The sequence below is a fragment of the Lissotriton vulgaris genome, chromosome 2_1 (assembly GCF_964263255.1).
Source record: "Lissotriton vulgaris chromosome 2_1, aLisVul1.2, whole genome shotgun sequence".
NCBI classification, from domain to species: Eukaryota; Metazoa; Chordata; class Amphibia; order Caudata; family Salamandridae; genus Lissotriton; species Lissotriton vulgaris.
In genome coordinates this window covers 1144048456-1144075301 of record NC_141687.1, presented here as the reverse complement: position 1 = coordinate 1144075301, position 26846 = coordinate 1144048456, and the positions used below count along the sequence as shown (strand labels likewise).

The 26846-nt window shown below is 45.8% G+C and overlaps 1 protein-coding gene across 23 annotated transcripts in view; it reads left to right on the top strand.

The window, feature by feature from the left end:
* PUM1 (pumilio RNA binding family member 1) overlaps positions 1-26846 on the top strand; it is a 1043345-nt gene that overhangs the window by 173142 nt on the left and 843357 nt on the right. For all 23 annotated transcript variants that reach the window (XM_086956835.1, XM_086956828.1, XM_086956827.1 and 20 more), the window contains exon 3: positions 22474-22542. In XM_086956835.1, coding sequence (XP_086812961.1) covers positions 22474-22542 — 69 coding nt within the window. The remainder of the gene's footprint in view (positions 1-22473; positions 22543-26846) is intronic.

Sequence of the window (26846 nt, the reverse complement as noted above, 5' to 3'; positions counted from 1 at the left end):
AAATTTTAGAAAAAGTGGACAACTAATTTTTAAGAACACCAGCTGCCCCCGTGCTAAACTGTCAAGTTGATTTTAAGCAGCCTTGCAGCACCGTCCAGCCACCTTCCTAGATTTCGATAGTGTGGTGCTCAAGGTAGACAGGTTAGAATTATCTAATATTTATGCATCCTTGAGAGTAGAATTTGTTTGTTTGTCAGCGTGCTTCTGCATCATTTGCTGTGAAGTCAGGTCTTTACTTCTTTTCTGAATTTGTGGTCTTGTATCTTTTTCTTTGCCGAAATGAGATGTCATATGTTTTGCACCTTGAATGAAAAATGTAGTTCCACTGATGTTTTTATAAATTTCTTTTGTTTTTGTTTTGTACGTGTGAATGATCAGTAAAGGTTTTAGTTTGGAACAAAGTATTGTGCTCTTTGAATGTCTTTGGAATAGAGCTTGGATGAACAGTGGGCTCTTACTTTGAAAGGCTCTGTGGCTAGCTTAAAGTACCTTGAAGGTGAAGAGTGTGGCTATAGGGAGCAAGTGATTAGCTTAGAGGGTTGTCAACTGTTCCTCTGGAGGAAGATGTAGGAGTTGACATTCAGCATTTTTGATTCCATGGAGTCAGAAACAGTGATGATCCTAAGTAAAAACTATTTACATGGGTTAGTCCAGACCAGGACAATAATGGTGACCACCTCGGAAAACACCTGCAATAAGGTACACGATTCAATGGATTCCCAACTTTGAATGATGAGCTGAGCACTGCTAGATTCTCACTCCGTGAGTTTTGTCACATGTACTTCCAAGCAGTACAATAGTTTTTTTGTATGTTTATATCAAGTGTAGTTTTCTTTGCAGTGCGCTGCAACTTTATGGTGAATTGCAAAAACGGGGCACGACCATGATAAGCGGGCAACCCTGTATGCGTGTATATTTCCACCCAAATAGCACGTCTGTCCGCTAGAACACTAGATGCAATGACTTTTTAAGTTTTTTAAATTTCAATAATTGGGTTAGTATCTGGCCTGACTCACACCCCTAACACTCAAAAATCTTTATAACCTCACACAACCCTCTATTACAACAGGCCATAACCATCCCTGTCAATTTTAGAATTGTTTGTGCAGGATGGGGGACGGGGGCCACAAATCTTTGAGAATACAATGGAAGCCAGTGCAAGTCCTTGGCCTCCTGTGGGTGTCCCACAGGAGACCTGGTTGCCCCTGGTTCCTGCGGGACTACAGCGGGATCTAGAAAGGAAAAATAAAAGGGAAGCATTTGTGGTGGGTACCCGTTTTGTTTTCCCGCTAAAAGGGGCATGGCTGCCACATTCCAAAAGGCCATTCGTGCTGTAGGATTACCACCTATGGCGGTGGAGTGCAGGGCTGTAGGCAAGGCCCTTCAGCCAATCCCCTGCCATGAACTGCCAGAGACCTGGTGCCAGTTAAGAATCTGACAATCTCACTGCCGCACTGCGGCGGTCTCCAGCAGCCACTGAGGCAGCTGTCTTCTGCCCGCCGCATTAGGAATTTTCTGCGGGCTGATAGTTTGAGTGTAGCAGAGTCATGACGGCAGCACGCTTTGGCTCTGGAAATAAGCCAGAAGCCAATGCTAGCCATACTGATGTGCCTCCAGCCAGTCAGGCGCACTGTTATCTTGCATTCTATTGTGTTAGTGAAACATTGAGTGCACCCGACCTCGAGGCATTGGAAGGCACAACATGAGCACCAGCTACATTACATATGGGTATATTTGCCCTCATGCCATTACTTCGGATCATTACCTGCCTTTCCCCCGACTCTTGCATGGCGTTGTCCCCGCCAGGAATAGGTTGGGGGAAAGGCAGTTCGTAAGTGGGCTGTTGTGAACTGCACAAGACCGGCTCTGTAGTAGCAGAAATGATGGCATTGGTGGCGATCTCACCATACAGATTGTAATTGTGCGCTCAGACAGCAGAAAACACGATGGCGGTCCCCAGCTCGCGCCATTTGTAATCGGGCCCTTAATCAGGTAATACTTGGTTTAAAAAAAACACATTCATTGAAAAAACTAGTTTTAAATGTAATTCACCAGTTGTATGTAACTCACATCAGTATAACTTACACCACTATGATGCACCGCTTATTACTTAACATTAAGTCACTGATGTCTGAAATCTATGGCACTGCAAGTTCTGATGTCTATTATGTAGAACTGGTGAATTTCAGTCGTATTCTTGTTTTAAAATGGCAGTTTTTATTTTATTATTAAGAGACCTACGTAGAACTGCACTTTATCCTTCGTTTCATTTTAGTGAATTTGTATTCCTATTTAAGAAAACAAAATAGGGGGGCGACTTACCTAGGCTTCAGAGCCAAACCTAAAGTTTCAACAACCTTTCTGCCCTAGAAGAATCCACATCCCAATGACAAGGGAGAGGTAATTTGGCTTCTATTGTGTGTAGTTATGCAAAATGAGCTGCCGACTGAGTAAATCCCAATGTCCTCATTTGTCATGATGCAAGGGCACACTGTTTGGTCTCTAAGGGTATCATTTTTAGGTCTCGCCTTTTCCATTCCGAAGGAATGGGAAATGGCGAGAATTCAAGTGCTCAAAATACTCGTGAAACCACGGGTTTTTTCGTGCGGTTTTCTTTGAGTTCACGTGAATCACGTGACCAAACAATTACGCGCATCAGCCTCCCTCCTAATTGCATTTTTTTTCACGCCCGCCACCACATCAAAGGGCTTCTCCCAGCGTGCGCTCTGCGGTTTCTCCTCCCCTAATTATTCATGGCTGGCCGGTCACATGTAGCTGAAATTCAAGCGTCTCCTTGAAAGTTATTTTGAATCCCTTTGCAAACGCTTCGTTTTAAACAGGAAGATTTGTGGCAGATGCTGGAACTCCAAGTTTCCTTTCCAACCTCCGCCTACCGTTCCCTCCTTTCTTTACAGCGAATCTTGCGCTGAGTGGGGTACACGGGATCCTGTACTTGTTTGTGTCTGACTGCCTTTCTCTTTCTGACTTGCGCGTTCCTCCTCCTGCCTTTATGTAGCACGAACATGAGCCAAAGATATCAGAGGCTCTGAGCGCTTTACAACAGTAGCAGGCATGGGTTGCTTCGAGTTCCAGTAATTCAACTCGGAGGTTTACTTCGGAAGATGCGCGCAGGATTTACCTATCGAGACAATTTCCTAAAGTCTACATAGAAGATGAACGAAACCGGGAAGGGCACTGCCCCCACATTTCAGCATCGTATTTATATAGCGCTTTTTACCACTGACGATGCGTCAAAGCGCTTTTCGGCGAGCATCATGCTACTCCGGAACCCAAATTTATGCAAAGATTCTAAAAGAAAAACTCTTGAAGAGACTGCGCATCACCTGTGCGTAACCAACAGGCCACGGGGTAAGACCAACTCGTCTTTTCAAGCTGTGGTGCAAAACAGACCTGGGCTATTCGAACACAAGAAGCGCCCCGCCCCCTTCTGGTTGCAAGTGTCTTCAAAAAACAATGTGAACTAATACACATCTATCCTAGTGTATAGAGATTTGAATCCGTACATATTTAATTGCAGGGCGTGAAATAAGCTACATTCGAGGTTGCTCGGGATGGGTGGTAAGAGTAGAATTTTTGTTTCTAAAATAAAATGTACATTTAGGACAAACAATCAGGCTCCCCGCTTTATAGCCATCATAGTGTGAAACATTTGTAAGCAAACGGTGTTTTCATCCCCAATACAGGTGTGTAGATTCTGCGACGGGCCGGTGGTACCCGTGATAATTAACTCACTAGAGGAGTGAAAGGGCCACGGGCACCAGAACATCCAAAATCCACACGTGTATTGTATTTCTCAGTTCAAATTGTGGTATAGCATTCCGTGTGGTTAAGCGAAGCTTCAAAGCGCTTGATGACACGACAGTATATAGAGAGAGGAGCTCGTGCATCTGTACGTAGTTGCGGCGGATGGGGAAGGCGGGTTAGGGGGCCGCCCACGCGATACCCTCAGCACTGAAAACACCCCGAAGACAACATTTTCAGCGCTATTAATCAACATGAGAACGTGTGAAATTTGGAGCCGTCTTGCTATAATGTCTGCAGTTTTGTGAAGCCAGCTGCTATGGGTGACGCTGATAATCACGCGCTGTACCATGACACAATCAAAAAGCCTGCACGACCCTTTATGCAAAGTAAGCCCCTCACGTGCCATGCAGCTCATTGCTTACACAAAGAATGCGTGATGCATGCAGGGCAGCTGTCGGGGAGTGTGCCCGCCCCTCCCCCATCAGATGGACATTCTTTCACACACATCTCCATCTGCCTCCCCCGCCCGGAGGGCACCGGGGTCACTTCACGAGCCGCCCTGGGGTCTGATCCCAGTGACTATGGGAGAGTAGGTCTTTCTCAGCCTGCACAGGGAGGTTGGGTGAAGCGTCGATTCCTGCCTGGCACCGGGCAGTGATGGCCAGAGGGTAAGCAAGACACTTCCAAGGCAAGGACAGCCCAGGGCCCTCGATGCAAGGCTGCAGACGGAAAGTTCACTACTAGCCTCTTGGATACCCTATCTGAATAAGTCAAGCTGAAGGCTGCCCACATACTACCAACTTTAAAACAAAACAGTCACTGTAGTTGCTTTGACTTGTTTGAGTTAGGTTTGTTCCCCCGCCCCAATTGCTGTCCACTTGGTTGTATATTGGTTGACTGGCAAGGCTTACGCACAACCAACAGCTTGTGTGCACAAAAACATGTTCGAGGCATATGGGCTGCAGATGGTACATTATGAATAGATCGCCATCTGGTGTTGGGCTCGGATGATTGCACTTTGTTTTTCTCTTGGAGAGTCTTTTGTATGTTGGTGACTCCTCCCTTAGTTGGTAGTGCGCATGGGCATCGGCTCCATCCTTAGATTGTTTTTTTTCCGCCATCGGGTTCGGATGAAGATCGAGACGCTCCAGATCAACTTCAGAAGAAAGTGATTTTTCGGCGCGTATTCCCTTTCCAATTCGACGGTATTGTTAGCGAACGCGTTCTTTTCCATTCCGACGCGTTACAAATTCAAAATAGAAGAGAAAAACTTGGATCTACGTCGAAGAACAGGAGACCTTTCTCGACGCAGTCAAGCCCGGAGTCCATGGAAAGGACTCCATTCAAAAAATGTCCATCGTGTGGTGCTAAGTTCCCACACAAGGACCTACACGAGGTGTGCAACCTCTGTCTATCGCCTGAACACGAATCCAGGGACTGCGAAGCCTGCGCAGCATTCTCCTCCAAGCTAACGATTAGAAATCGTCGAGCTCGAAGACACGAGGCTTCCAGAATGCAGGCGGAGGCAATCCCGGAGCTGTTCGGAGACGAACAAATCGAGGAAGAAGAGGACCAGTCGGGGTCGGAAGGGGACCAGTCGGAGGTTGAAGAACTCTTCGAGCAACAAACCGTGAGTGACGACGTCCCCTTACCGAAAAACCGACCCCGTGCGGTAACGACCCCGCCCTCGGGCCCGGTCAAACCGCTGAAAAAAGTTTCCGACGCCCCGCCCTCGGGCCCGGCAACGAAACCGAAACTGAAACCGAAACACTCGGAATCCCACCACGTCGGATCCGAGAAAAGGGCGACATCGACTTCGACACCGAGGCTGCATACAAAGGAGAGCTCGGTATCGAAACATTCCATGTCGAAAAAGAAATATGATGTATCGCCCAAAAGACACTCGATACCCAAAAAGTCGGAATCGAGCAGACATTCGGTGTCGAAAACAGAAAGATCTGAAGATCGAAAACAAAAACAGCTCTCGGAACCAGGACCCTCGGTACCGATTCAAGAGCAACAAACAGATCCCAAACAAAAGATCTTGTTTATTGACCCACAAACTGGGAAAGTGGTCACGAAGAAGAGAAAGAGTGAACAGTCAGAAGATAAACCTCTTCCTTCAAAAAAGAGAACAATGGGGACGAACATAACTCCTCCTGCTTCTCCTCGTCCTAGAGACACACCCTCTTCTCCTATTCCTCACAATAGGCCACATATTCCTACACCCTCCACACCAAAACCAGCTACACCTCAGTCAGATGTAGACAGTGATATAGGGGAGGGAGAACCTCAAGGGGATGACGAATCTATCCCAGATGAGGAAGATCCATGGGAAAATTACGATGTAGGGTCAGATGAGGACAACGACCCAGAGCTATACCCCTCAAAGCCTTCACCACCTGATGATAACACAGGTTTTGTGCAGCTCATTAATAGGGCAGCAAAATATCACAAACTAGATATGCACACAGAACCTCAGATAGAGGATTTCTTGTTAGAGACTCTACCTAGTGCACAGAGAACATCAGGTACTCTTCCTATGCTAAAGGGTTTTCTCACTCACACAGAAGAAATATTCGAAAACCCAGTGAGAGCCAGGGTGTTAAACCCAAGAATCGATAAAAAATACAAAGCGGCTCCAAAGGACCCAATATTTATTAGAGGGCATGTACCTCTAGACTCGCTGGTGGTCTCAAACGCTCGTAAAAGAGAAAACTCATTATCTACAGGAGAGGCTCCTCCACCAGATAAAGAGTCGAAGTTAATAGATGCATCAGGCAAAAGAGTAGCATCACAGGCAGCGAATAGCTGGCGTATAGCTAATACACAAGCACTACTCGCACGTTACGACAGGGCACATTACGATGAGTTAGAAAAACTTCTCACACATCTTCCAAAAGAACATCAGAAGAAGGCAGACCAATTAATACAGGAAGGTAAAATAATAACCAATACTTCCATTAAGTGTGCATTAGACGCAGCAGACACTGCAGCAAGGTCTATTAACACTAGTGTCATGCTAAGAAGGCACGCATGGCTTAGAATCTCAGGATTCAAACAAGAAGTTCAAACAGCCCTACTGAACAGACCATTTGATCAGAAGACATTGTTTGGTTCAAGTACAGACGAGACATTAGAAAAGATGAAGAAAGATACGGAAACGGCTAAGTCAATGGGAGCATTGCAACAGCCAACGCACAGAGGTTCCTTTCGTAGATCCACCTATAGAGGGGGCTCAAAAAACACAGGAACAAATCAGCAATCCACATCTTTCACACCAACATCACCCAGAGGTAATTCAAGAGGTAATTACAGAGGTAACAACAATAAGGGTAGAGGCCGCGGAAATAATAACAACCGCAACGCCTCAACACCAAAACAGTGACTTCATAGAACTCCCCCCAGACCACATAACACCGGTCGGGGGACGTCTATCACAGTTCCTACCTGTCTGGGAAAACATCACGTCAGACAAGTGGGTGAGACAAATTATCCAACATGGTTATTGCCTAGAACTCACAGCTACCCCACCAAACATCCCCCCCAAACAGCGTCCAATGAGTCAGGATCATCTGACATTGTTAAGAGAAGAAGTGCTAGCACTTCTACAAAAGCATGCAATAGAGAAGGTCCCAAAGGATCAACAAGGAACAGGAGTATACTCTCTATACTTCCTGATCCCCAAAAAGGACGGGTCCCTACGACCAATATTAGACCTCAGACCTCTCAATGCTTACATAAATTCGGAACACTTCCACATGGTCACGCTCCAACAAGTACTCCCTTTACTGAAGAAAGGGGACTTTCTTTCTACACTGGATCTAAAAGACGCTTACTTTCATATCCCAATTCACAAAGCCCACAGAAAATACCTAAGGTTTGTGTTAGAAGGACAACACTACCAGTTCAAGGTCCTTCCGTTCGGTGTCACAACAGCACCGAGAGTTTTCACAAAATGCCTAGCTGTGGTGGCAGCACACCTAAGAAGACAACAAATGCATGTCTTCCCATACTTGGACGATTGGCTAATAAAGGCCAAATCAAAGGAAGAATGTCTTCACAACACACAGAAGACAATTCAACTGCTGCACCACCTAGGGTTTACGGTGAACTACAAAAAATCACACCTGCAACCAAACCAGATCCAGCAATACCTGGGGGCTACAGTAGACACAGAAAAGGCAATAGCATACCCCAACCCAATCAGAGTACAGACAATGGTCGGGTTAATACAAAGATTTCAACCACAACACTCACTACCAGCACGAGTGTTTATGCAACTATTAGGCATGATGTCCTCTTGCATACTGCTAATACCACATGCCAGACTACAAATACGCCCACTACAAGAGTGTCTAGCGACACAGTGGAATCAGGCTCAAGGTCAGATTACAGATCTGGTGTTGGTAAACGACCGGACGTATCGCTCTCTGAAGTGGTGGAACACAGAAAACATTTCCAAGGGACGGTCGTTCCTAGAGCCAATTCCACAAGTAATAATAACAGCGGACGCATCGCTCTCCGGATGGGGAGCGCATATGGACAAATACACAGTACAGGGGAAGTGGAGTGCGCAGCAAAAGAAACTGCACATCAACTACCTAGAACTATTAGCAATATTTCTAGCACTAAAAGCTTTCCAAATGCAAATAACAAACAAGGCAGTCCTGATCAGAACAGACAACATGACTGCAATGTATTATATTCAAAAACAGGGGGGGACACACTCTCTCCAACTGTCCAAACTAGCACAGGACATATGGAGATGGGCCATTCCTCAAAAGATCTACTTGTTAGCGGAACACCTACCAGGAATTCAAAATCAAATAGCAGACATCCTAAGCAGACAGTCAGAACAAGTTCACGAATGGGAGCTGCACGACCAAATACTACAGCCATTCTTCCAAAAATGGGGGCAACCAGAGATAGATCTGTTTGCAAATCATCAGAACGCAAAATGCAAACAATTCGCATCCAGGTACCCACACCAAAGGTCCCAGGGCAATGCACTGTGGATAAATTGGTCCAACAAATTTGCTTACGCGTTCCCTCCTCTACCACTAATTCCATTACTGGTGAGGAAACTGCAGCAACACTCAATGACAATGATACTAGTGACACCCACGTGGGCAAGACAGCCGTGGTTCACCACGCAGCTACAACTCTCACAAGTACCACATCAAAAGCTAAGGTTATTACCCATGCATCTTACACAGAACCATGGAGAAATAATGCACCCAGATCCCAAACAACTGAACCTAGCGATCTGGCTCCTGAGGTCATAGAGTTTGGGTATTTAGATTTACCACCAGAATGCATGGAAATCATTAAACAGGCAAGACGTCCTACCACCAGAGCATGCTATGCAGCAAAATGGAAGAGGTTTGCTATACACTGTAACAGTAAGCACATCAACCCTCTGGACGCATCCACTAAACAAATCATTTGCTATTTATTACACTTACAGCAATGTAATCTAGCATATACCTCTATTAGGGTTCATCTAGCAGCCATAGCGGCGTACCTACAAAACAGGCAACACCTGTCACTGTTTAAAGTACCAGCAATTAAAGCTTTCATGGAAGGACTCAAAAGAGTCATTCCACCAAGAAGACCACCTTCCCCAGTCTGGAATCTCAACATAGTGCTTACCAGACTAATGGGGCCACCCTTTGAACCTATGCATAGGTGTGAAATACAATTCCTCACATGGAAGGTGGCCTTCCTCATAGCTATCACGTCACTTAGAAGAGTAAGTGAACTGCAGGCTTTTACGATTCAAGAACCATTTATGCAGCTACACCAAAATAAAGTGGTTCTTAGAACAAACCCAAAATTCTTACCAAAGGTTATCTCAGCATTCCACATCAATCAGTCAGTGGAATTACCGGTTTTCTTTCCAAAACCACAAACGGTAGCGGAAAGAGCCCTACATACACTGGATGTTAGGAGGGCCATATTGTACTATATAGAGAGAACACAAACTTTCAGAAAGACAAAACAGCTATTTGTTGCGTTTTCTCCCACACATAAAGGCAATCCCATCTCCAAAGCGGGCATTGCCAGATGGATTGTAAAATGCATTCAAATATGCTACTTAAAGGCAAAGAGAACATTAACTGTTCCTCCTAGAGCTCACTCTACACGTAAACTAGGAGCATCTATGGCATTTCTGGGAAACATTCCACTAGATGACATATGCAAAGCGGCTACCTGGGTTACACCGCACACTTTCACAAAACACTATTGTGTAGATGTGCACACAACACAACAAGCTAGAGTGGGACAAGCAGTATTAAAAACATTGTTTCAGACAGTTGCAACAGACACGGGCGACCACCGATAGGGAGAGAACTGCTGTATAGTCTATTCATAATGTACCATCTGCAGCCCATATGCCTCGAACGGAATATGCTGCTTACCAGTATGCATCTGTTCTTGGCATAGAGGGCTGCAGAGTGGTACATGCCCTCCCAGCCTCCCCGGAAACCTGTGTCTGTTCCAACATTATCTTATTTAGATACACTTACATGGGCACTCTTATCTGTATTCTACTATACTACTCCATCTAACCCTACCATGGCAAAACAATCTAAGGATGGAGCCGATGCCCATGCGCACTACCAACTAAGGGAGGAGTCACGAACATACAAAAGACTCTCCAAGAGAAAAACAAAGTGCAATCATCCGAGCCCAACACCAGATGGCGATCTATTCATAATGTACCACTCTGCAGCCCTCTATGCCAAGAACAGATGCATACTGGTAAGTAGCATATTCCATTTTCAACACACAGTTGCCAGGCTTCTGATTGGCAGACTCTGGTACTGCGAACATTTGTACCCGCATCTATATCTCAGTACAGCAGCCAGGCGGTATCACTTTGGGTCATCTGCATGCTCATTTCAGGGTTACGGTTTGCATGGGTGGGCATATGAAGTGCAGTGTGTGGGTATTCACACACGTTATGCAGGTTGTTTCCTTCCTTCCTGGACGAGGCACATAAACCTACTCATCAAAGGCAGGAGAAGAAAGTGTATTTCCATGGTGTTGGCGAGCGGTGAGAACCCCCTTATTAATTTACATGTCGGCTTTCTAATGACGGTGGGGGTTATTTAGTATACAACGGCGCAAAAATTGCTAACAAAAATGGTCCTCCCGTCCGACGATTAAGTTGCATGAAGGAAGACTGCATTTAGAAATCTGTGGTTTTAGATTGGGAGGCGAATTACCAGGGCAGTGAAGTGATTTATCATAATAACAGAGATGTTTTAAGGCATGGGCGAAGTCGGCAATTGCCCAGGACCTCCACTCTCCAAATGCAATGTTCTTGGATTTTCGTCACAATAAAATACACTGAACATAATCTTCACAAAATTTATTTACAAACGTTTAAGCTATTGCCATTATAAATTACAATAACTTTTATTTAAGTATTAATTATTTACAAAATTAAAAGCCATTGTTATTTGTAATATCAATACATCTAAGTCACGTAAATACAACACACATTGCATTACAAATGCTATAGGTGTCACATTTGCGAAAGTTAAAACTACTGACATTGTAACTGACAAAGCTATTAATTTTGCTATTTTCAAAACCAACACATACATTTAAAAAGTGTCATTTACAATACCAATCGCTCAAACTTTCCTAATGCGAAAAGTTAAAAGTATGGGCATTGTAAATCACAAAACAAAAAAATAAAATGTCATTTAGAAAACCAATAGCTCAAACTTTCCTACTGCGAGACCTATTGGCAACGCCAGTGCTTGTTATCAGAAGATGTATGGGAATGCTAGGTGAGAAATTCTGTGTATCCATGTGATTTGGGAACTTTCCCCTCGCAGAACTGAGAAGAAAACCTGGGATTGTAGCCAAAGTTTGAGGATTGCAGGCATTCTAATTAAGAAAACCTACTGGGTGGGGATTCATGGAAGTCGTACTATCCTGGAGGCTCCTGGGTGTCTGGTTTTTCGAAATGTCTTAGTTTTGTAGGTTTCTCTGGGTGTCTGCCGAAATCTATCTCAAATACCACTGCTACCCACATTGCTAAAACCTGTCAAATTCTCACCCGCAAGTAGATAGAAACCACAACAAATTTAAAAACTCAACTTAACCACAACAAATTTAAAAACTCAACTTCCAGTAAAAAGAAATGCAATACAAAAACCACAAAACATGACTTTGTTTTATAACTTTGCTCGTAAGTGGAAGCTGGTCATTTTAGCACAGCAAACCTTTTGATAGCATTGTGAAAAATAAGCTTACACAGTACTTTTTTTCTTCCAATTTGTCAAAAATAGGAAACAAAAATAAATGTTGCTTTATAGTGGCTATTTTCTCAGTTCCCTCCTCAGGATCAACTAATCCTGGGTAACTTTATGATCTAAAGTTATGAAGGCTTAGGCAAAGTGCCCCAAATATCTGAAAACAGACTCTGGACTGGGGGTAGGTAGACCTCCGCTACTAACGTCTTACTGAGATGACCCTTACAAACAAAACCTTTTAAGCCTATTATTACTCGCTTTTAGATCGATTTGAAAGCATTAGCTGGTTGTTGGTGACCGTTAAACTGGTCAAATTCCCTTGTCTCTGCATGAAAAACACATCACTTGCGTTTTTAAATTTATTGAATAGTCAAAGTGATGAGCTAGTGTGTCCGGTTATAAATTATTAACTGGAGTATCTTAATTTTGATTGGCATTTTTAAAGAACTTCCTTTGAGTTGATGATGCAATGTTTCACACTTGACCTGAATTTGAAAGTAAAAATATCTCCAGCCACTAGTCATGTAATGCAAATCTACTTCGTACCGGCCAATTTCAGCCCAATGCTCCACGTGTGGAAGTCTGCATGCTTACTGAGATTTTGCAGCGTGAATCTTTCTGAATTCACTATGCTGTGCAATATTCCCCGGCCTAGTGGTTGGGTCTAGAATCGTAGTCTTCATTTTTTTTCCGTAGCCCAGGTGGGCATCGACGACCCACCTTTTGGTGTCCTGTGATGTTGGTACGCTTAATGCGGAAGCTCCCACCTTTGGGCGCAATCTTCAGATTCTATTTTCCGCCGTTGGGTCTGGATCGTCACCGAGAGGTTCCAGAGTTTTTGGAGAAAAGAAGGAAAAGACTGAAATCTACCGAAAAAGTTTGGAGAATACATCCAGAAACAAGACCACTGAGCCGGGACGGCGAAGGAGGAGGAGAACATCGAAGACTTTGACCCCCTAAAGCCAGACAGACTCTCATAAGCCTGAGTCATACTCTCGAAAAACAGAGTAAGTCCACAAAAGGAGCACTGGCGCCGAAAATTTCGATGGTCGCAGCTGCATCCAAGGACAAACAGCCCAGCGGATCCTACGAAAAGGAGTCCCAGATGGCGAAAACCCAAGAAAAAGCTAGGTCGTCTAAGCACGTCCCCGAAAAGGCGCGTTAACGCCGAAAGAAAAGGAACCGAAGGCGACTTCGACGTCTACGTCGAAGAGATCGTCCAAAACACTCGACGCCGAACGGGCCGCCGATATGGAAAGAAAAAAGAGAAGGCTCGAGGCCGAAATGGATAACATCCTGCAAAGTGAAAGAGAATTCGACGAGCGGATGAAGACGTTCACTATCCCGTCGAAGGCGACGACTAAGGTCGAGGACGAACAGGAGCTCGACGCCGTAGAGCAGCCAAAAACTCCAGAGCCCCAAGAACACCAGGAGGAAGAGGGCCTATACTATGACGCGGAAGGCGAGGAAGACCAGCACACAAGTTTGGGCTTGGCATCCTCGGTGGCGCAGGACCTGGATTGGCAGGACCTTGACGCCGAAAGCCCGGAAGAGGCCGTGGAGACTTATTCTTCGAGGCCTCCGCTGCCAGATGACATTGGTATCTACAACATGGTCATCAGGAACGCGGCAACAGCTTATGGAGTGAAACTGGAGGAAGAAAAACCAAAAGCCTGCTTCCTCTTAGAGACCCTACTCCCCATTCAATACAGGAGCCCATTCCTACCCATGCAACCTAGTGTCCTGGACCAGGGGAGGGAGTCATTCAAAGAACCAGCAAGCTGCAGGTCTGTCACACCTAGAACAGAGAAGAAATACAAACACTCCTCTAAGGATCCTCCCAACATCCAGGAATTCGTCACAGCTGACTCCATCATTGCAGCAACAGACAGAAAATGGGCCAACGTCCCCACAAACTCCACCACCAGACAAAGAGAGTAAGAGGATAGACCTCACTGGTACGAAAATAGAGTAATGCAGCAGTACACTGGCACATTGCCAACTCTAACGCCCCACTTAACAGACATACGTACCAGCATTGGGATGAGGTCGGACAACTGCTCAAACACCTCCCTGAGCAATACCAACGGAGGGCAACACACCTGGTGGAGGAAGGCAAGAATATAGCTAACTCATTCCTGAAATCCGCCCTGGATGCGGCAGTCACGCCCATCAGGCTCATGATGATCGGGGTCACAGAGAGAAGGCATGCCTGGCTGAGGATCTCCGGCTTAAAGCCGGAAGTACAGAATAACATTCTGAACACCCCCTTCAATGGAGAAACCCTTTTCGGAGCACCAGTGGATGAGAAACTCACCCAACTCAAAAAGTAAAATGAAACTGCAAGGTCCATGGGGGCCTTGCAATTCAGAGGAATGAGAAGAGGCACATCGACACGAAGGACCAACAGAAGAAAGGGAAATCAGCCGGGAACATCACATCAGACATTCCAGCAGGGCTACCAGGGCGACAATCAAGCACAGCCAGGGCAGCAAAAACAAACCTGGCAATACCAGCCTCGGACCAGTCCTTTTGCGGGAGGGCGAATGGACGAGGGCAACAAGAAGAGTGGGCCAGCAACCCACCTCAAAGTGACTCCGCACCACTAAGTGTGCCCACCCACAAGACACTCCATGGGAGGGGCACAACAAAGTCAACAAAAAATTATTACACAGACTAAAAATCAACGGACATGTAACACCAGTAGGAGGCAGACTAAAACACTTCTTCCAGGAATGGAAGAAAATAACAGACAAATGAATACTGAACATCATACAGTTCGTATACTGCATAGAACTGGAAAAGAAACCACCAAACAGGAAACCAAAAAGAAAAGCGCTACTCATAGAGGAAGCACAAGAACTCCTCCACAAAAAAGCCATAGAAACAGTACCATTCAAAGAAAGAAACAAAGGAGTGTACTCTAACTACTTCCTCGTACCAAAGGTGGACGAAACGTTAAGAGTCAAGTCAAGTCAAGTCAAAGAATTTATATAGCGCACTACATACCCAGAGGGTCTCAAGGCGCTAAGGGAGGAGAGGAGGATTACTTGTCAAATATCCAGGTTTTAAGTTGTTTTCTGAATGCTAGGATGCTAGGTGGTTTTGGGTAAGGCGAAGGTAAGTGGGGAGTGAGTTCCATGTTTTAGCTGCCAGGTATGAGAAGGATCTGCCTCCCATGGTGGTCTTGTTGATGCGAGGTACGGTGGCGAGGGCTTGGCTGGAAGAACGTAGTTGGCGGGAGGGGGTGTAGAAGGACAGACGTGAGTTGAGGCATTCTGGTCCGATGTCGTAGAGTGATTTGTGTGCGTGGGTTAGCAGTCGGAAAGTGATCCTCTTATTGACGGGTAGCCAGTGGAGGTCTTTCAGGTGACCAGAGATGTGTTCGTTACGCGGGATGTCTAATATGATCCTGGCTGAGGCGTTTTGGATTCGTTGGAGTTTCTTCTGGAGTTTAGCGGTAGTACCTGCGTAGAGGGTGTTTCCGTAGTCCAGTCGGCTCGTGACCAGAGCATGGGTGACTGTTTTTCTGGTTTCGGTGGGGATCCAGCGAAATGTTTTTTTGAGCATGCGAAGAATGTTGAAGCAGGATGAGGATACGGCGCTGACTTGTCTGTTCATTGAAAGTGAAGAATCCAGGATAACGCCTAGGTTCCGTGCGTGGTCTGTCGGGATGGGTGCTTTTCCAAGGGCTTCTGGCCACCAAGAGTCGTCCCATGCAGAGGGGGATGTACCTAAGATGAGGACTTCTGTTTTATCTGAGTTCAGTTTCAGACGGCTGTGTTTCATCCATTCGGCAACTTCTTTCATTCCTTCATGTAGGTTAGTTTTGGCGGTGCTGGGGTCATTGGTGAGAGAAAGGATCAGTTGAGTGTCATCCGCGTAGGAGATGATGTTGTGTTGGCGAGCGATGGCCGCGAGGGGCCTCATGTATACGTTGAAGAGGGTGGGGCTGAGTGAGGATCCTTGTGGTACGCCGCAGATGACTTCAGTGGCCTCGGACTTGAATGGTGGAAGGCGGACTCTCTGGGTTCTTCCGGTGAGGAACGAGGTGATCCATTCAAGAGCTTTTCCTTGTATTCCGATGTTTCTGAGGCGTTGTAAAAGGGTGCTGTGGCAGACTGTGTCGAAGGCTGCAGAGAGGTCGAGGAGGATGAGGGCGACTGTCTCCATTGTCCAGTAGAGTTCGAATGTCGTCTGTTGCTGCGATGAGGGCGGTCTCAGTACTGTGTTTTGCTCGGAAGCCAGATTGTGAGGAGTCGAGGGATTTGTTAGCTTCGAGGAAGGCGGCGAGCTGGTTGTTGACAGCTTTCTCGATGACTTTGGCCGGGAAAGGAAGGAGCGATATGGGGCGGTAATTTTTGAGTTCGGTGGGGTCCGCTGTGGGTTTTTTCAGAAGGGCGGTGAGTTCAGCGTGTTTCCAGCTTTCCGGGAAGGTGGCGGGGTTGAAGGAGCAGTTGATGATGTCTCGGAGGTGCGGTGCTATGACGGAGTCTGCTTTGTTGAAGATGTGGTGAGGACATGGGTCTGTGGGGGATCCTGAGTGGATGGAATTCATCAGGCGGATGGTGTCCTCAGTGGAGATTGGGTTCCAGTCGTTAAGGGTGTTTAAGGGGGGAGAATGTTCAGTATATGGTTGGGTGGGTTGGTCTCCGGGTTGGTTGTCGAAGCTGTTGTGGATGTCTGCAATTTTGTTGTGGAAGAATAAAGCCAGGGAGTCGCAGAGGGCTTGAGAGGGGGTGATGTCGTTGGAATTGGCCGAGGGATTGGTAAATTCCTTGACAATGTTGAAAAGTTCCTTGCTGTTGTGGGTGTTGTTGTCTAGTCGATCCTTGAATGCTGTTTTCTTGGCCTTCCGGATTAGTTGGTGGTGTGTGCGGGTGGCGTTTTTGAAGGCGTCTTTGGTGCTAGTGGTTGGGTCTTTTTTCCAGGCCTTTTCAAGGGGGCGGCAGAGTTTCTTGGACTTCTTAAGATCATCGTTGAACCATGAGGCCTTCTTGCTGCCAGGTTTGCTTTGACGTTTTTTCAGTGGTGCGAGGATGTCGGCGGTGTTGGATAACCATAGGGTGAAGTTGGCGGCGGCTTGGTCTGGGTTAGAAGAGTGGGCTGGGGTGTTTAGAAGGAGCGATGAGGAGATCTGGTCGATGGTGATTTTGTTCCAGTTTCTTTGCAGAGTTGGTTGGAGGTGGTTGATGGGTTTCGGTTTGTTGTAGGTGAAGTGAACGCAGCTGTGGTCAGTCCAGAGGAGATCTGTAGTGTGGCTGAAGGAGACATGATTGCTGGAGGTGAAGATGGGGTCGAGTGTGTGACCTGCGATGTGGGTGGGGGAAGTGACCAGTTGTTTAAGTCCGAGGTTGTCCAAGAGGGTGGTGGTGTTGCGGTCGTTGTTCTTTTCAAGGTGAAAGTTGAGGTCTCCCAGAAGGATGTAATCTTTGGAGGGGAGCGCGTGTGGAGTGATGAAGTCCGTGATGTCTTCACTGAATTTTGCGCGGGGTCCAGGTGGTCTGTAGAGGAGGGTGCCTCTGAGTGTGGTCTTGGGGTCGATGTGGATCTGGAAGTGAAGGTGTTCAGAGTTGGCGAGATTGACGTCTGAGCTGGTTGAGATGTGGATAGATTTCTTATGGACGATAGCGATTCCTCCTCCTGTGTGGCCGGTACGGTCCTTGCGTGTGATCTTATAATCTTCAGGGATGGCAATGGTGATGTCTGGGGCGGAGGAAGCGTTCATCCATGTTTCTGTTAGGAAGGCGACGTCTGGAGAGATGGTTTCTGGTAGATTCCAGAGGTCAATGGCGTGTCTGTGGACCGATCGGGTGTTGAGAAGGATGCATTGTAGGTTGTTGGGGTCGGGAATCTGTGGTGTGGTCGTAGCGGAGATGTTGTCGGTGCCGCTGAATTTGCAGGAGTAGCAAGAGAAAGGTCCATGGGTGTGTCCAGGAGCGGCTTGGATGCAGTTGGGGGAACGGCCGGGGTTAAGGGCTAGGAGGGTGGCGGCATCATAGGTAATGCGGGAGGGCTGGGCAGCGCGAGGGGCAGGGGGTCTGGCGCTGGGCGCGGTCCAGGTGCGGACGGGCGTAGACGGGCTTACCTTTGGCGCACCTTCGGCGCGATTAGGGCGCGGTCACTGCGCGTGGACGCTGCGCGCGGGAGTAACTGTCATATATGGATGGTGGAGGGGGAGGGGCGAGGGCGGCTCAGCTGGGAGGCGGGGCGGGCTCAGGTAGCACAACAACAACGGAGACAAAATGGAGGGGGGAGCAGAGCAGGGCGCCGGGGGATATCGCGCAGATAATGCAAATGCAGGCACAAAAGTTACAAACAGGCGATATTACCACAAACACGTTTCCAGGCAAAATCACAATGGTGCAATGGTACAGTAACTCGCTATGCAGCACCGCGTCTCGGCAGAGAGGCAGACCAGGGAGCGACCACTCGGGGCAGGAGCGACGAGGAGTCACCCATCCTCGACCTACTGTTCCTAAACCAATACATCAGAACACAAAAATTCAACATGACATCTCTACAAGAAGTAATTCCTCAGATAAGGGACGGAGACTTTATGTCCACCATAGACCTAAAAGACGCATACCTCCACATTCCCATGAACAGACAGCACAAACATTTCCTGAGATTTGCCATCGACAAAGCACACTATCAGTTCACCACCCTGGCCTTCGGACTGAAATCCGTACCAAGTGTCTTCACCAAGTGCCTCGCAGCTGTGGCAGCGCACCTAAGGAGGGAAGGGATCCAGTAATACCCCTACCTCGACGACTGGCTAATAAAATCAAGTTCCTACAAACAATGCAAAGAACATGCACAGCGGGTCACAAAGACACTAACAGAACTGGGATTCTCAATACACTGGGGGAAATCCTCAATGGAACCAAAACAAGTGAAGATCTTCTTAGGCACACAGATCAACACCATACAGAGCAAAGTGTTCCCCAGTGACAAGAGAACACTTGCCCTGCTGAAGGAGACACGTCGGTACCAGAAGGGGCGAGCTCTGACAGTGAGGACCGCGAGCAAGATCATGGGGATGGCGTCCTGCATACACCTAGTCCCCAATATATGGCTACACATGAGACCATTCCAGGAATGGCTGCAAAAACAATGATCACAAGCTACAGGGAGTTGGGAAGATCTAGTGGTTGTAATGCATGCAGTGCAAGAGGAGATAGCGTGGTGGAAGAAGGAGAATATAACGAATGGGAAGCCTTTAACAGCACAAACCCCAACAGTGACCATTGTCACAGACGCACCCCAGAAGGGATGGAGAGCACACATGAACCAACTCATGGTGCGGGGCCTGTGGACTCCCAACAGATGCGATCAAGCACATCAACTACCTGGAACTAAAGACCGTGTTCCTCACCCTAAAAGCCTTCCAGAAACAAATGTACAGGCAAAGAGTGATACAGACCGACAACACCCCAACAATGATCTACATCAACAAACAGGGAGGAACACAATCAGTCGCACTATCCAACCTAGCCCAGGACATATGGAGATTGGCCATACCACTCAAAATAGACCTCCTAGCTATGCACCTACCAGGGAAGGACAACATGGAGGCAGACTGGCTCAGCAGACAGACATCGGCACCCACAAGTGACCAGTGATACACAGGGTACTCAGCAAATGCAGAACCAGCAACATGACGCTGATTCTGGTGGCACCACAGTGGGCCAGGCAGTCATGGTTCTCATAAATAGTGGAGATGGTGCAGGGACCACCTCACAAATTTGGGAAAAGAAAGGACTTACACTCCATGAAAAACGGAGAGGTACTCCAGCAAGAGATCCTCTGCCTAGCGGCATGGCTCCTGAAGACTTAGACTTTGCATACCTGAAACTGCCTGAGAGCACACTGCGGGTGCTACGAGAGGCAAGGAGACCTACCACAAGGAGGTGCTATATGGCAAAATGGAAAAGATTCACACAATGGTGTACCAAGAAAAAACTGCACAAGAAGATGACAAAGGAATCAATGGTGCTAAAATATTTAACATACCTGCTAAAATCAAACCTAAGTTCCACCTCACTGAGAGTCCACCTAGCAGCGATGGTAGCCTACACAAGAGGAGAGACAGGAAAGAGCTTCTTTACATCACAAGTAGTAAAAAGGTTCCTGGAAGGGGCTAAAAGGATAGCACCACCCAAAAGGATGCAACCGCATTCAACCTTAATTTATTCCTAACAGAGCTTATGAAGGCGCCTTTCGAACCCATCCGTAAGGCCTCACTACAAATGCTCACAATGAAGACAGCCTTTCTAGTGGCAATCACCTCGCTGCGCAGGGTAAGCGAACTGCAAGGACTAACGCTACAAGAACCTTGCATCCAAATACACAATGACAGGGTGGTTATGAGAACGGACCCACACTTTATACCAAAGGTGGTTTCAAGGTTTCACATGAACCAGACAATACAAATACCAAGCTTCTTTCAGAAACCATCCACAAGCGCGGAGAGGGCACTGCACACTCTGGACGCTAGAAGGGCAGTAATGCATTACATGGAAAGAACTAAAGAGCACAGGAAAACAAAGCAGTTCTCTGTGTCATTCACAAGCAGTTTTCTGGGTAGACCAGTAACAAAGGGCACCATCGCACGATGGATTGCACTAACGATACAATTGTGCCACAAGCATGCAGGTTGAGACCGAACAGAGGAGGCACACGCCCACTCTGCCAGGAAAAAGGGAGCAACAATAGCCTTCCTGACTAACACACCCATTCAAGACATATGCCTGGCGGCAACATGGGCTTCAGTTCACACGTTCACTAAGCACTACAGCGTGGATATACAAATGAACAAGGAAGCACAAGTAGGACAGAAAGTGCTTCAACATATATTTAACAACCAACGCTCATCTTCCACCCAACCACCACAAACATAACAAACCGCTACAAAGTCTATGCACAGCATAGTGAATCCAGAAAGATTCGGGCTGCAAAACGAATAGTTTCTTACCTGTTGGTGTAGTTTTGCAGCTTGAAGATCTTTCTAGATTAACTAGCGAACCCACCCACATCTGCCATAAAGATGAGGCAGGAGAGGAAGGTGGAAATACAAGGACAATATACAAACAGACACCTTAAGAGACAAAGTGGAAATTCATTTACTTTCAAGGAAGAACTTGAAAACCTCGCAAAAGGATTCACGAACACAACACAAAAACAAGAAAAGAAGAATCCAAAGATGGCGCCCAAAATGTGGGAGCTTCCGCAGGAAGCGTGCCGACGTCACAGGAAGGACACCAAAAGGTGGGACGTCGACGCCCACCTCGGCTATGGAAAAAAAAAGGGAGAAAAGACTAAGATTCTGGACCCAACCACTAGACCGCGTAGTAATGCACAGCAAAGGGAATCCAGAAAGATCTTCAAGCTGCAAAACTGCACCGACAGGTAAGGAACTATTTGGTACAGCCTTTGCAATCTTTGTTCCCAAAACGGAAGAACCTTTCTAAAGTAACAACTTAAAAAATCACTTGAAAACATGCATATTTTAATATCATTCACAACCATCCAAGATTATTCTGGGATTACCTTAAGGACATTTTATTCCACCGCCCACACCCCTTCCATACCCCTCATGTCTCCCACGTCTATAAGATGTGAAGGGGGCTGTTGATGTGCAGGTCTAGCTAAAGAATAGATCAGAAACTTCTTACTGCTTGACAATACTCTCCATCTTTGTACGCTGTTTCTTTGAAATAAATAGTTAGCAAACTCCTGCCATTTCAGCATTATCAGTGGTATGGTCTGGCAGAAAACCAAAAAAGCACCTGTGCTTAAAAAAAACCTAAATCTTAAAGTATCGTTTTGAGCTATTTTGTGTGTTGCAAAGCTACCCAGGTTTTGAAAGATAGCAGACTTGACTCTGCTTATTCAGTCTGTTCGTCACAGCTCTTCCCCTGCCAGTGAACATTGGTTGGTCACCTTTCCAGTGAACATTGGTTGGTCACCTTTCCAGTTCAGGAGTTGGGTAGGGTTTTTGAGGTCACAATGCGATTTGCCATGGGCAAAGATGGGGAGAAAGCTGGCTGGTGAGCTAGAAGTTAACCTGACTTACAAGTGTGGTTGAGCAGGGTGCTGACTGAGAAGGTCAGAATAGGGTAGCAAGAGGATTGTGAGTAAAGCATGGTATATGCCTTTAGGCACAGACCAAGAGGATGCGGCAATACCATGGCGGTAGTGCACCCTGTGCAGATAAGTAAAATGTGCTGTACCTCCAGTGCATCATGGTGGATTGCCAGTGAGGAAGATGATGCAGAGATCTTCCCATTATTTAACCTTAATTATGTACTAGTTTTTTTCTTTTGAAATTTATGATGGAATTTGTAGATTACCTGCTTGGTTAACATACCCATTCTGTTCTCATTTCATTAAATGAGGAGACCCTGATTTCATTTTGTTCTTTAAACAGGTTCGTTCAATGGATGAGCTGAATCATGACTTTCAAGCACTTGCCCTGGAAGGGAGAGCCATGGGAGAAGTAAGTATAAACCTCTTAAAATTGTAATATAAAAACCAAAAAAAAACTCCTCGAGGACTACTTATTTGGATTTTCGTTGTTTCAGGCTGCATTACCAAGCACTTTCTTTTTTTTAACACGTTGATAGCTTTTTCATGAAACATTAACATGACAGCAAGCTGCCAAGTAACAGAATGCATTCCAAGCTGATCAATACTAGGTCTCTGTAAGGTGGATCCTTCTAACTGCTAGGGAGTCACTCAATGTATGTATGTGTTGACTGTGATCCATTGCCCAGAGGTTTCCTTATAATACGGATTCACACCATGGAATGAATTTGTTTAGTTTTTCCAGCCACGTTCAACTGTTGTCTTTTCATAGTAACAAAGTTACATGAATAAGTCACCTACTTGTGTGTTCTTCTGCAGTAGTTAGGTTTAGGAGTGAAGGGTCACCTTGCAGTCCTTTGGATTAGAATCCTAGTAGAACTACCTCTGTCGATAATTACGCTGTGATAAGTTTCTGCTTTGAAATGAATATCTGCTTGGATAGTGAACAGGGGTTTTGTAACCCTTGCCTTCAATGAGTGCTTGCTGTCCGAGTTATGGACTCTTTTGTATTCCATTTGTAGGATTTCGAATTGATAGAATCTCAACATTAAATTGTTGCGCGGCATATATCACCTGTGAATCAACATAATGAAACATTTGTATTAAAATCCACGGTTCCTAGTTTAAAGTAGATTGTCAAAATGTTGGTACAGCTCACAATGATTTGTATTGTGCCTCGAAGAGAGCAAATCACCTTAGCACTAGCTTTCTGAGAGGAGTAGAGCTCCTTTTCTTATGATGAAACAGACCTATTTTAATGGAGATTGGGATGGTGTTACTGTGTGCCGTAGGAGCAGACTGTCAACGTAAACAACGTCTACAGATTTAGTTGGACATTTGGTCAGGAAACTTCAAGATCATTCTCTTCCACAGACACTGTCTCATCAGTACTTCTTGTCCGCTTGTGGAATTGGGCATGTTTTGTGAGGGATAATGTAGAAACAATACAAATGTGTATCTGTTGAAATAGGATTCTTGATCTAGTTTGACACTTACTTTCTTAATCTGTTTTCAGTCATGCAAGGCTGAACATGTATCCTCCCTTGTGCCAGGCTGTTTTAGGTTATTTCGAAATACAATTCTGTTATCGATTCATGTAGTGTAATTTATCCTGCCTTCTAGTCATTTAGTTTGGAAGCGAATACTACATTTCCTAAATGTCTTGAAGGAAAGTTTGGATTCTATTAAGGATACTGAGGTAAGGATTATGCTGGACCTTTGAATTTTATTCACTCCGCCTTAACAAACCATACTTTATTCAAAGACTACAAATCCCATGACTCTTTGCAACAACTCATCATGCCAACCATAGAGGACGTCCCGTATATCCAACAGCAAGGAAAAGCACTTCCTCTTTCTTTGAGCAAAACATCCTGAACTCAGCTTTTCTTTTAGAATTCTTGTTTCTTGTCTGATACTAGGAAAAACAAGATACAGAAGGTAAATTACCCAAATATGTCTAAAACCAGTCATCAATATCAACCAATCTTGGCAGAAATTAAGATATCCCTAAAGTCTATTAGCTTCCAGAGAAACATAGCAATAGGCATACTTCAGAACAAAACATTGTATGAGAACCTTTGTTAAACTCTTGAGGGGACAACAGCACGTGTTTGTGTCTTTGTCAAGATGCCTTAGATACAAGGAGGGTAATGGATTGTACCCAATTGAGAGGGATAATCCTCACTTCCGTTTTCTTAATAGAATTGAAGCTTTACTTCCCAATAGCTAGGAAATTTTATATTTTGTGTTGGGACCGAAGGCTCAGATTATGCTAGTTTAAAGCTGAAGCCATGCCAGTGAAAATAAAAGGTCTTAAAAATAGAATCGGAAGACCAATCAGCAGCTCTGAGAGTATCCTTCAAATGGCTCCCCAGGGAGAAGGCTGTCTAAGATACTCCAAATGAGGATGTATCAATATCTGCCTCTTGCAGGACCCATCTCTCCCAAAGGGCGATAGTCGCTGCAGTGACCGGCTTGAAAGGCTTCTTGAGGAAAATAAATAGGTTTTTTAAAAAAACTTTATTTTCCGTTTTTGCATGAAACAAGAGATCAAAACAAATAACCATGAGACTGCAATAGGTGAATATTAAATGACAATTATGATGATTCTAAAATAAAGAAGACCATGCCATTGCAATATAAATACGAATCATAATGTCAAAAAGAAAAAAGAAACCAGGTGATGCGACACATCTGCACCGACCATGAACAAGGCAATACACATTAGGAACAAAGCAATCATGTGACCGATCTGGAAATGATATATACAGTTAGGAACAAAAACAAAAGGCCCACTAAATGTGAAACAGTCGTCACCCGCCACTCTTCTCCTTAGTCCAGAGGGAGCTATCCCACTCCGGTAGGGGTAATGCCAGATTGTGCGGGAGACTCATGTGCTATTTGGCGTCGGGATATGTAGTCCCTATATGGGCCCCAAATATCAATTGGTCTGGAAGAAACGGGGAGCAAAGTGCTAAATTCCTTGCAGTTCACATTGCAAAACGCTAGACTGTTCAACCAGGAGCGGACAGTAGGAGCACGTCTACTGCCCCACAGTAGCGCAATCTCTCCTTTAGCTTAAAGGAAGCCCAACGCAGCCAGCCGCCGGACCTTCTGAGGAAATTTCAATACGTAACCCAATAGGGTGATCTCAGGTAAAGGAAGGAGGGGCCTGGATAATGTCACCCAAGGTGGAGTGGATATCTAGCCAGTATTGGTGTATTTTAGGCAAGTCCAGGTTAAATGTGCAGTCAGCAAAGGGGGCCAGGCATTTCAGACAGTGGTGAGGCCTAGAATTGTCAATCCTTTGTGCACGGGCCGGGGTGAAATGCATCCGGCGAAGGAATTTGGAATGAAGCAACTTAAGGCGACTGTTCGAAGAAACATCGGTCGTGGCCCTACAGCAATACGCCCACTGGTCATCAGAGATAGGTCCACCAAGGTCACCCTCCCAAGCAGTCCGGAGCTTTGAGTCATCCATTGGTTTGAGCGTACCACACTGTTTATAAAATTTGGAAATCAGGTGTGCACTAGTTGGACTCTGAATCAGCAAGGTGAGGGGAGAGAGTTCAGGCGGCGCCAAAGGAAAGGAGGAAAACTCAGCTCTCAAAGCAGATTGTAACCGGGTGAGAATGAAAGCGTCCATGAAGGAGCGCTCGCTAAACCGAGCCAGGAAAATAAATAGTTAACGTGGCCTATATTCCTTGTAATAGTTTCATATCCTCTCGGGCAACGGACCACGCAGAATTTTGGATGACCAGGGAAAGCAGGGTAATGAACCACCCTGGTATTGTTTAGTACGTCTTGAAACCGTGAATGACGCCCCTTCCGGGTAAACATACATGCCGCAATATCTAGGGCACAAACATCAGAAACCTTTACAAGAAATGAGGCATAACCGGATTGATAACTTACCTGCTCCTTACGAGACGCATATTGATGATCCTGCCATGAGCGCAGCATTCTTAGTACTACATTAACATCCCAAAGGGAGGAATACTTCGATTCTGGTGAAAAAGACAACTGAATACCCCTCAAAAGACGACTGATTAATGGATGTTCACCTACCGGGATGTCATGAAGAGGAATATGATCTGCAGAAATTGCGTATCTGCATGCGTTGATAGTGCAATATGGCAACCCCTTGTCCAGCAGCTCGGACAAGAAATTTACAATATGCACTACATCTGCCCCCACTGGATCAAGATCTCTTCGCTTACACCAGCATGATCATCTCCTCCTTGCCAAACCCTATTGCTTGACAGTATAATCTGCCCATGCTCTTCTGATGAGGGAGGCAGTATGTGTCGAAAGTCCTGGGACATCCCAACGCCCCCTGTAATCATCCAAACCATCAGTAAGAGAATTCCATCCTGAACCAGTGGGTCCAAGCAGCCATGAGAATCCTGGGAAGTGGAATTAGAAAATGGGATTGGAAAATCCATGGAAAGTTCCAGAAGAACTTTATACCTTACTTTCAGTTTCCAAAGCGGTGTCATCAGGATCACTTGATTAGGAGGAAGAAGTCTGTCGTCTCTGCTAGAGGATCCAGATACCAACTGAAAAGTTTGGAAGTTGATGAAGGAATCTTGATGCAAAAAGATCGACCTGGCATGGACCCCACCAATCCATAATCCTCTGAAACAGAGGGATCCAGTCTCAATGCACTGTATTCCTTTCGGTGTCTGGATTGCTAGTCTGCCAACTGATTGA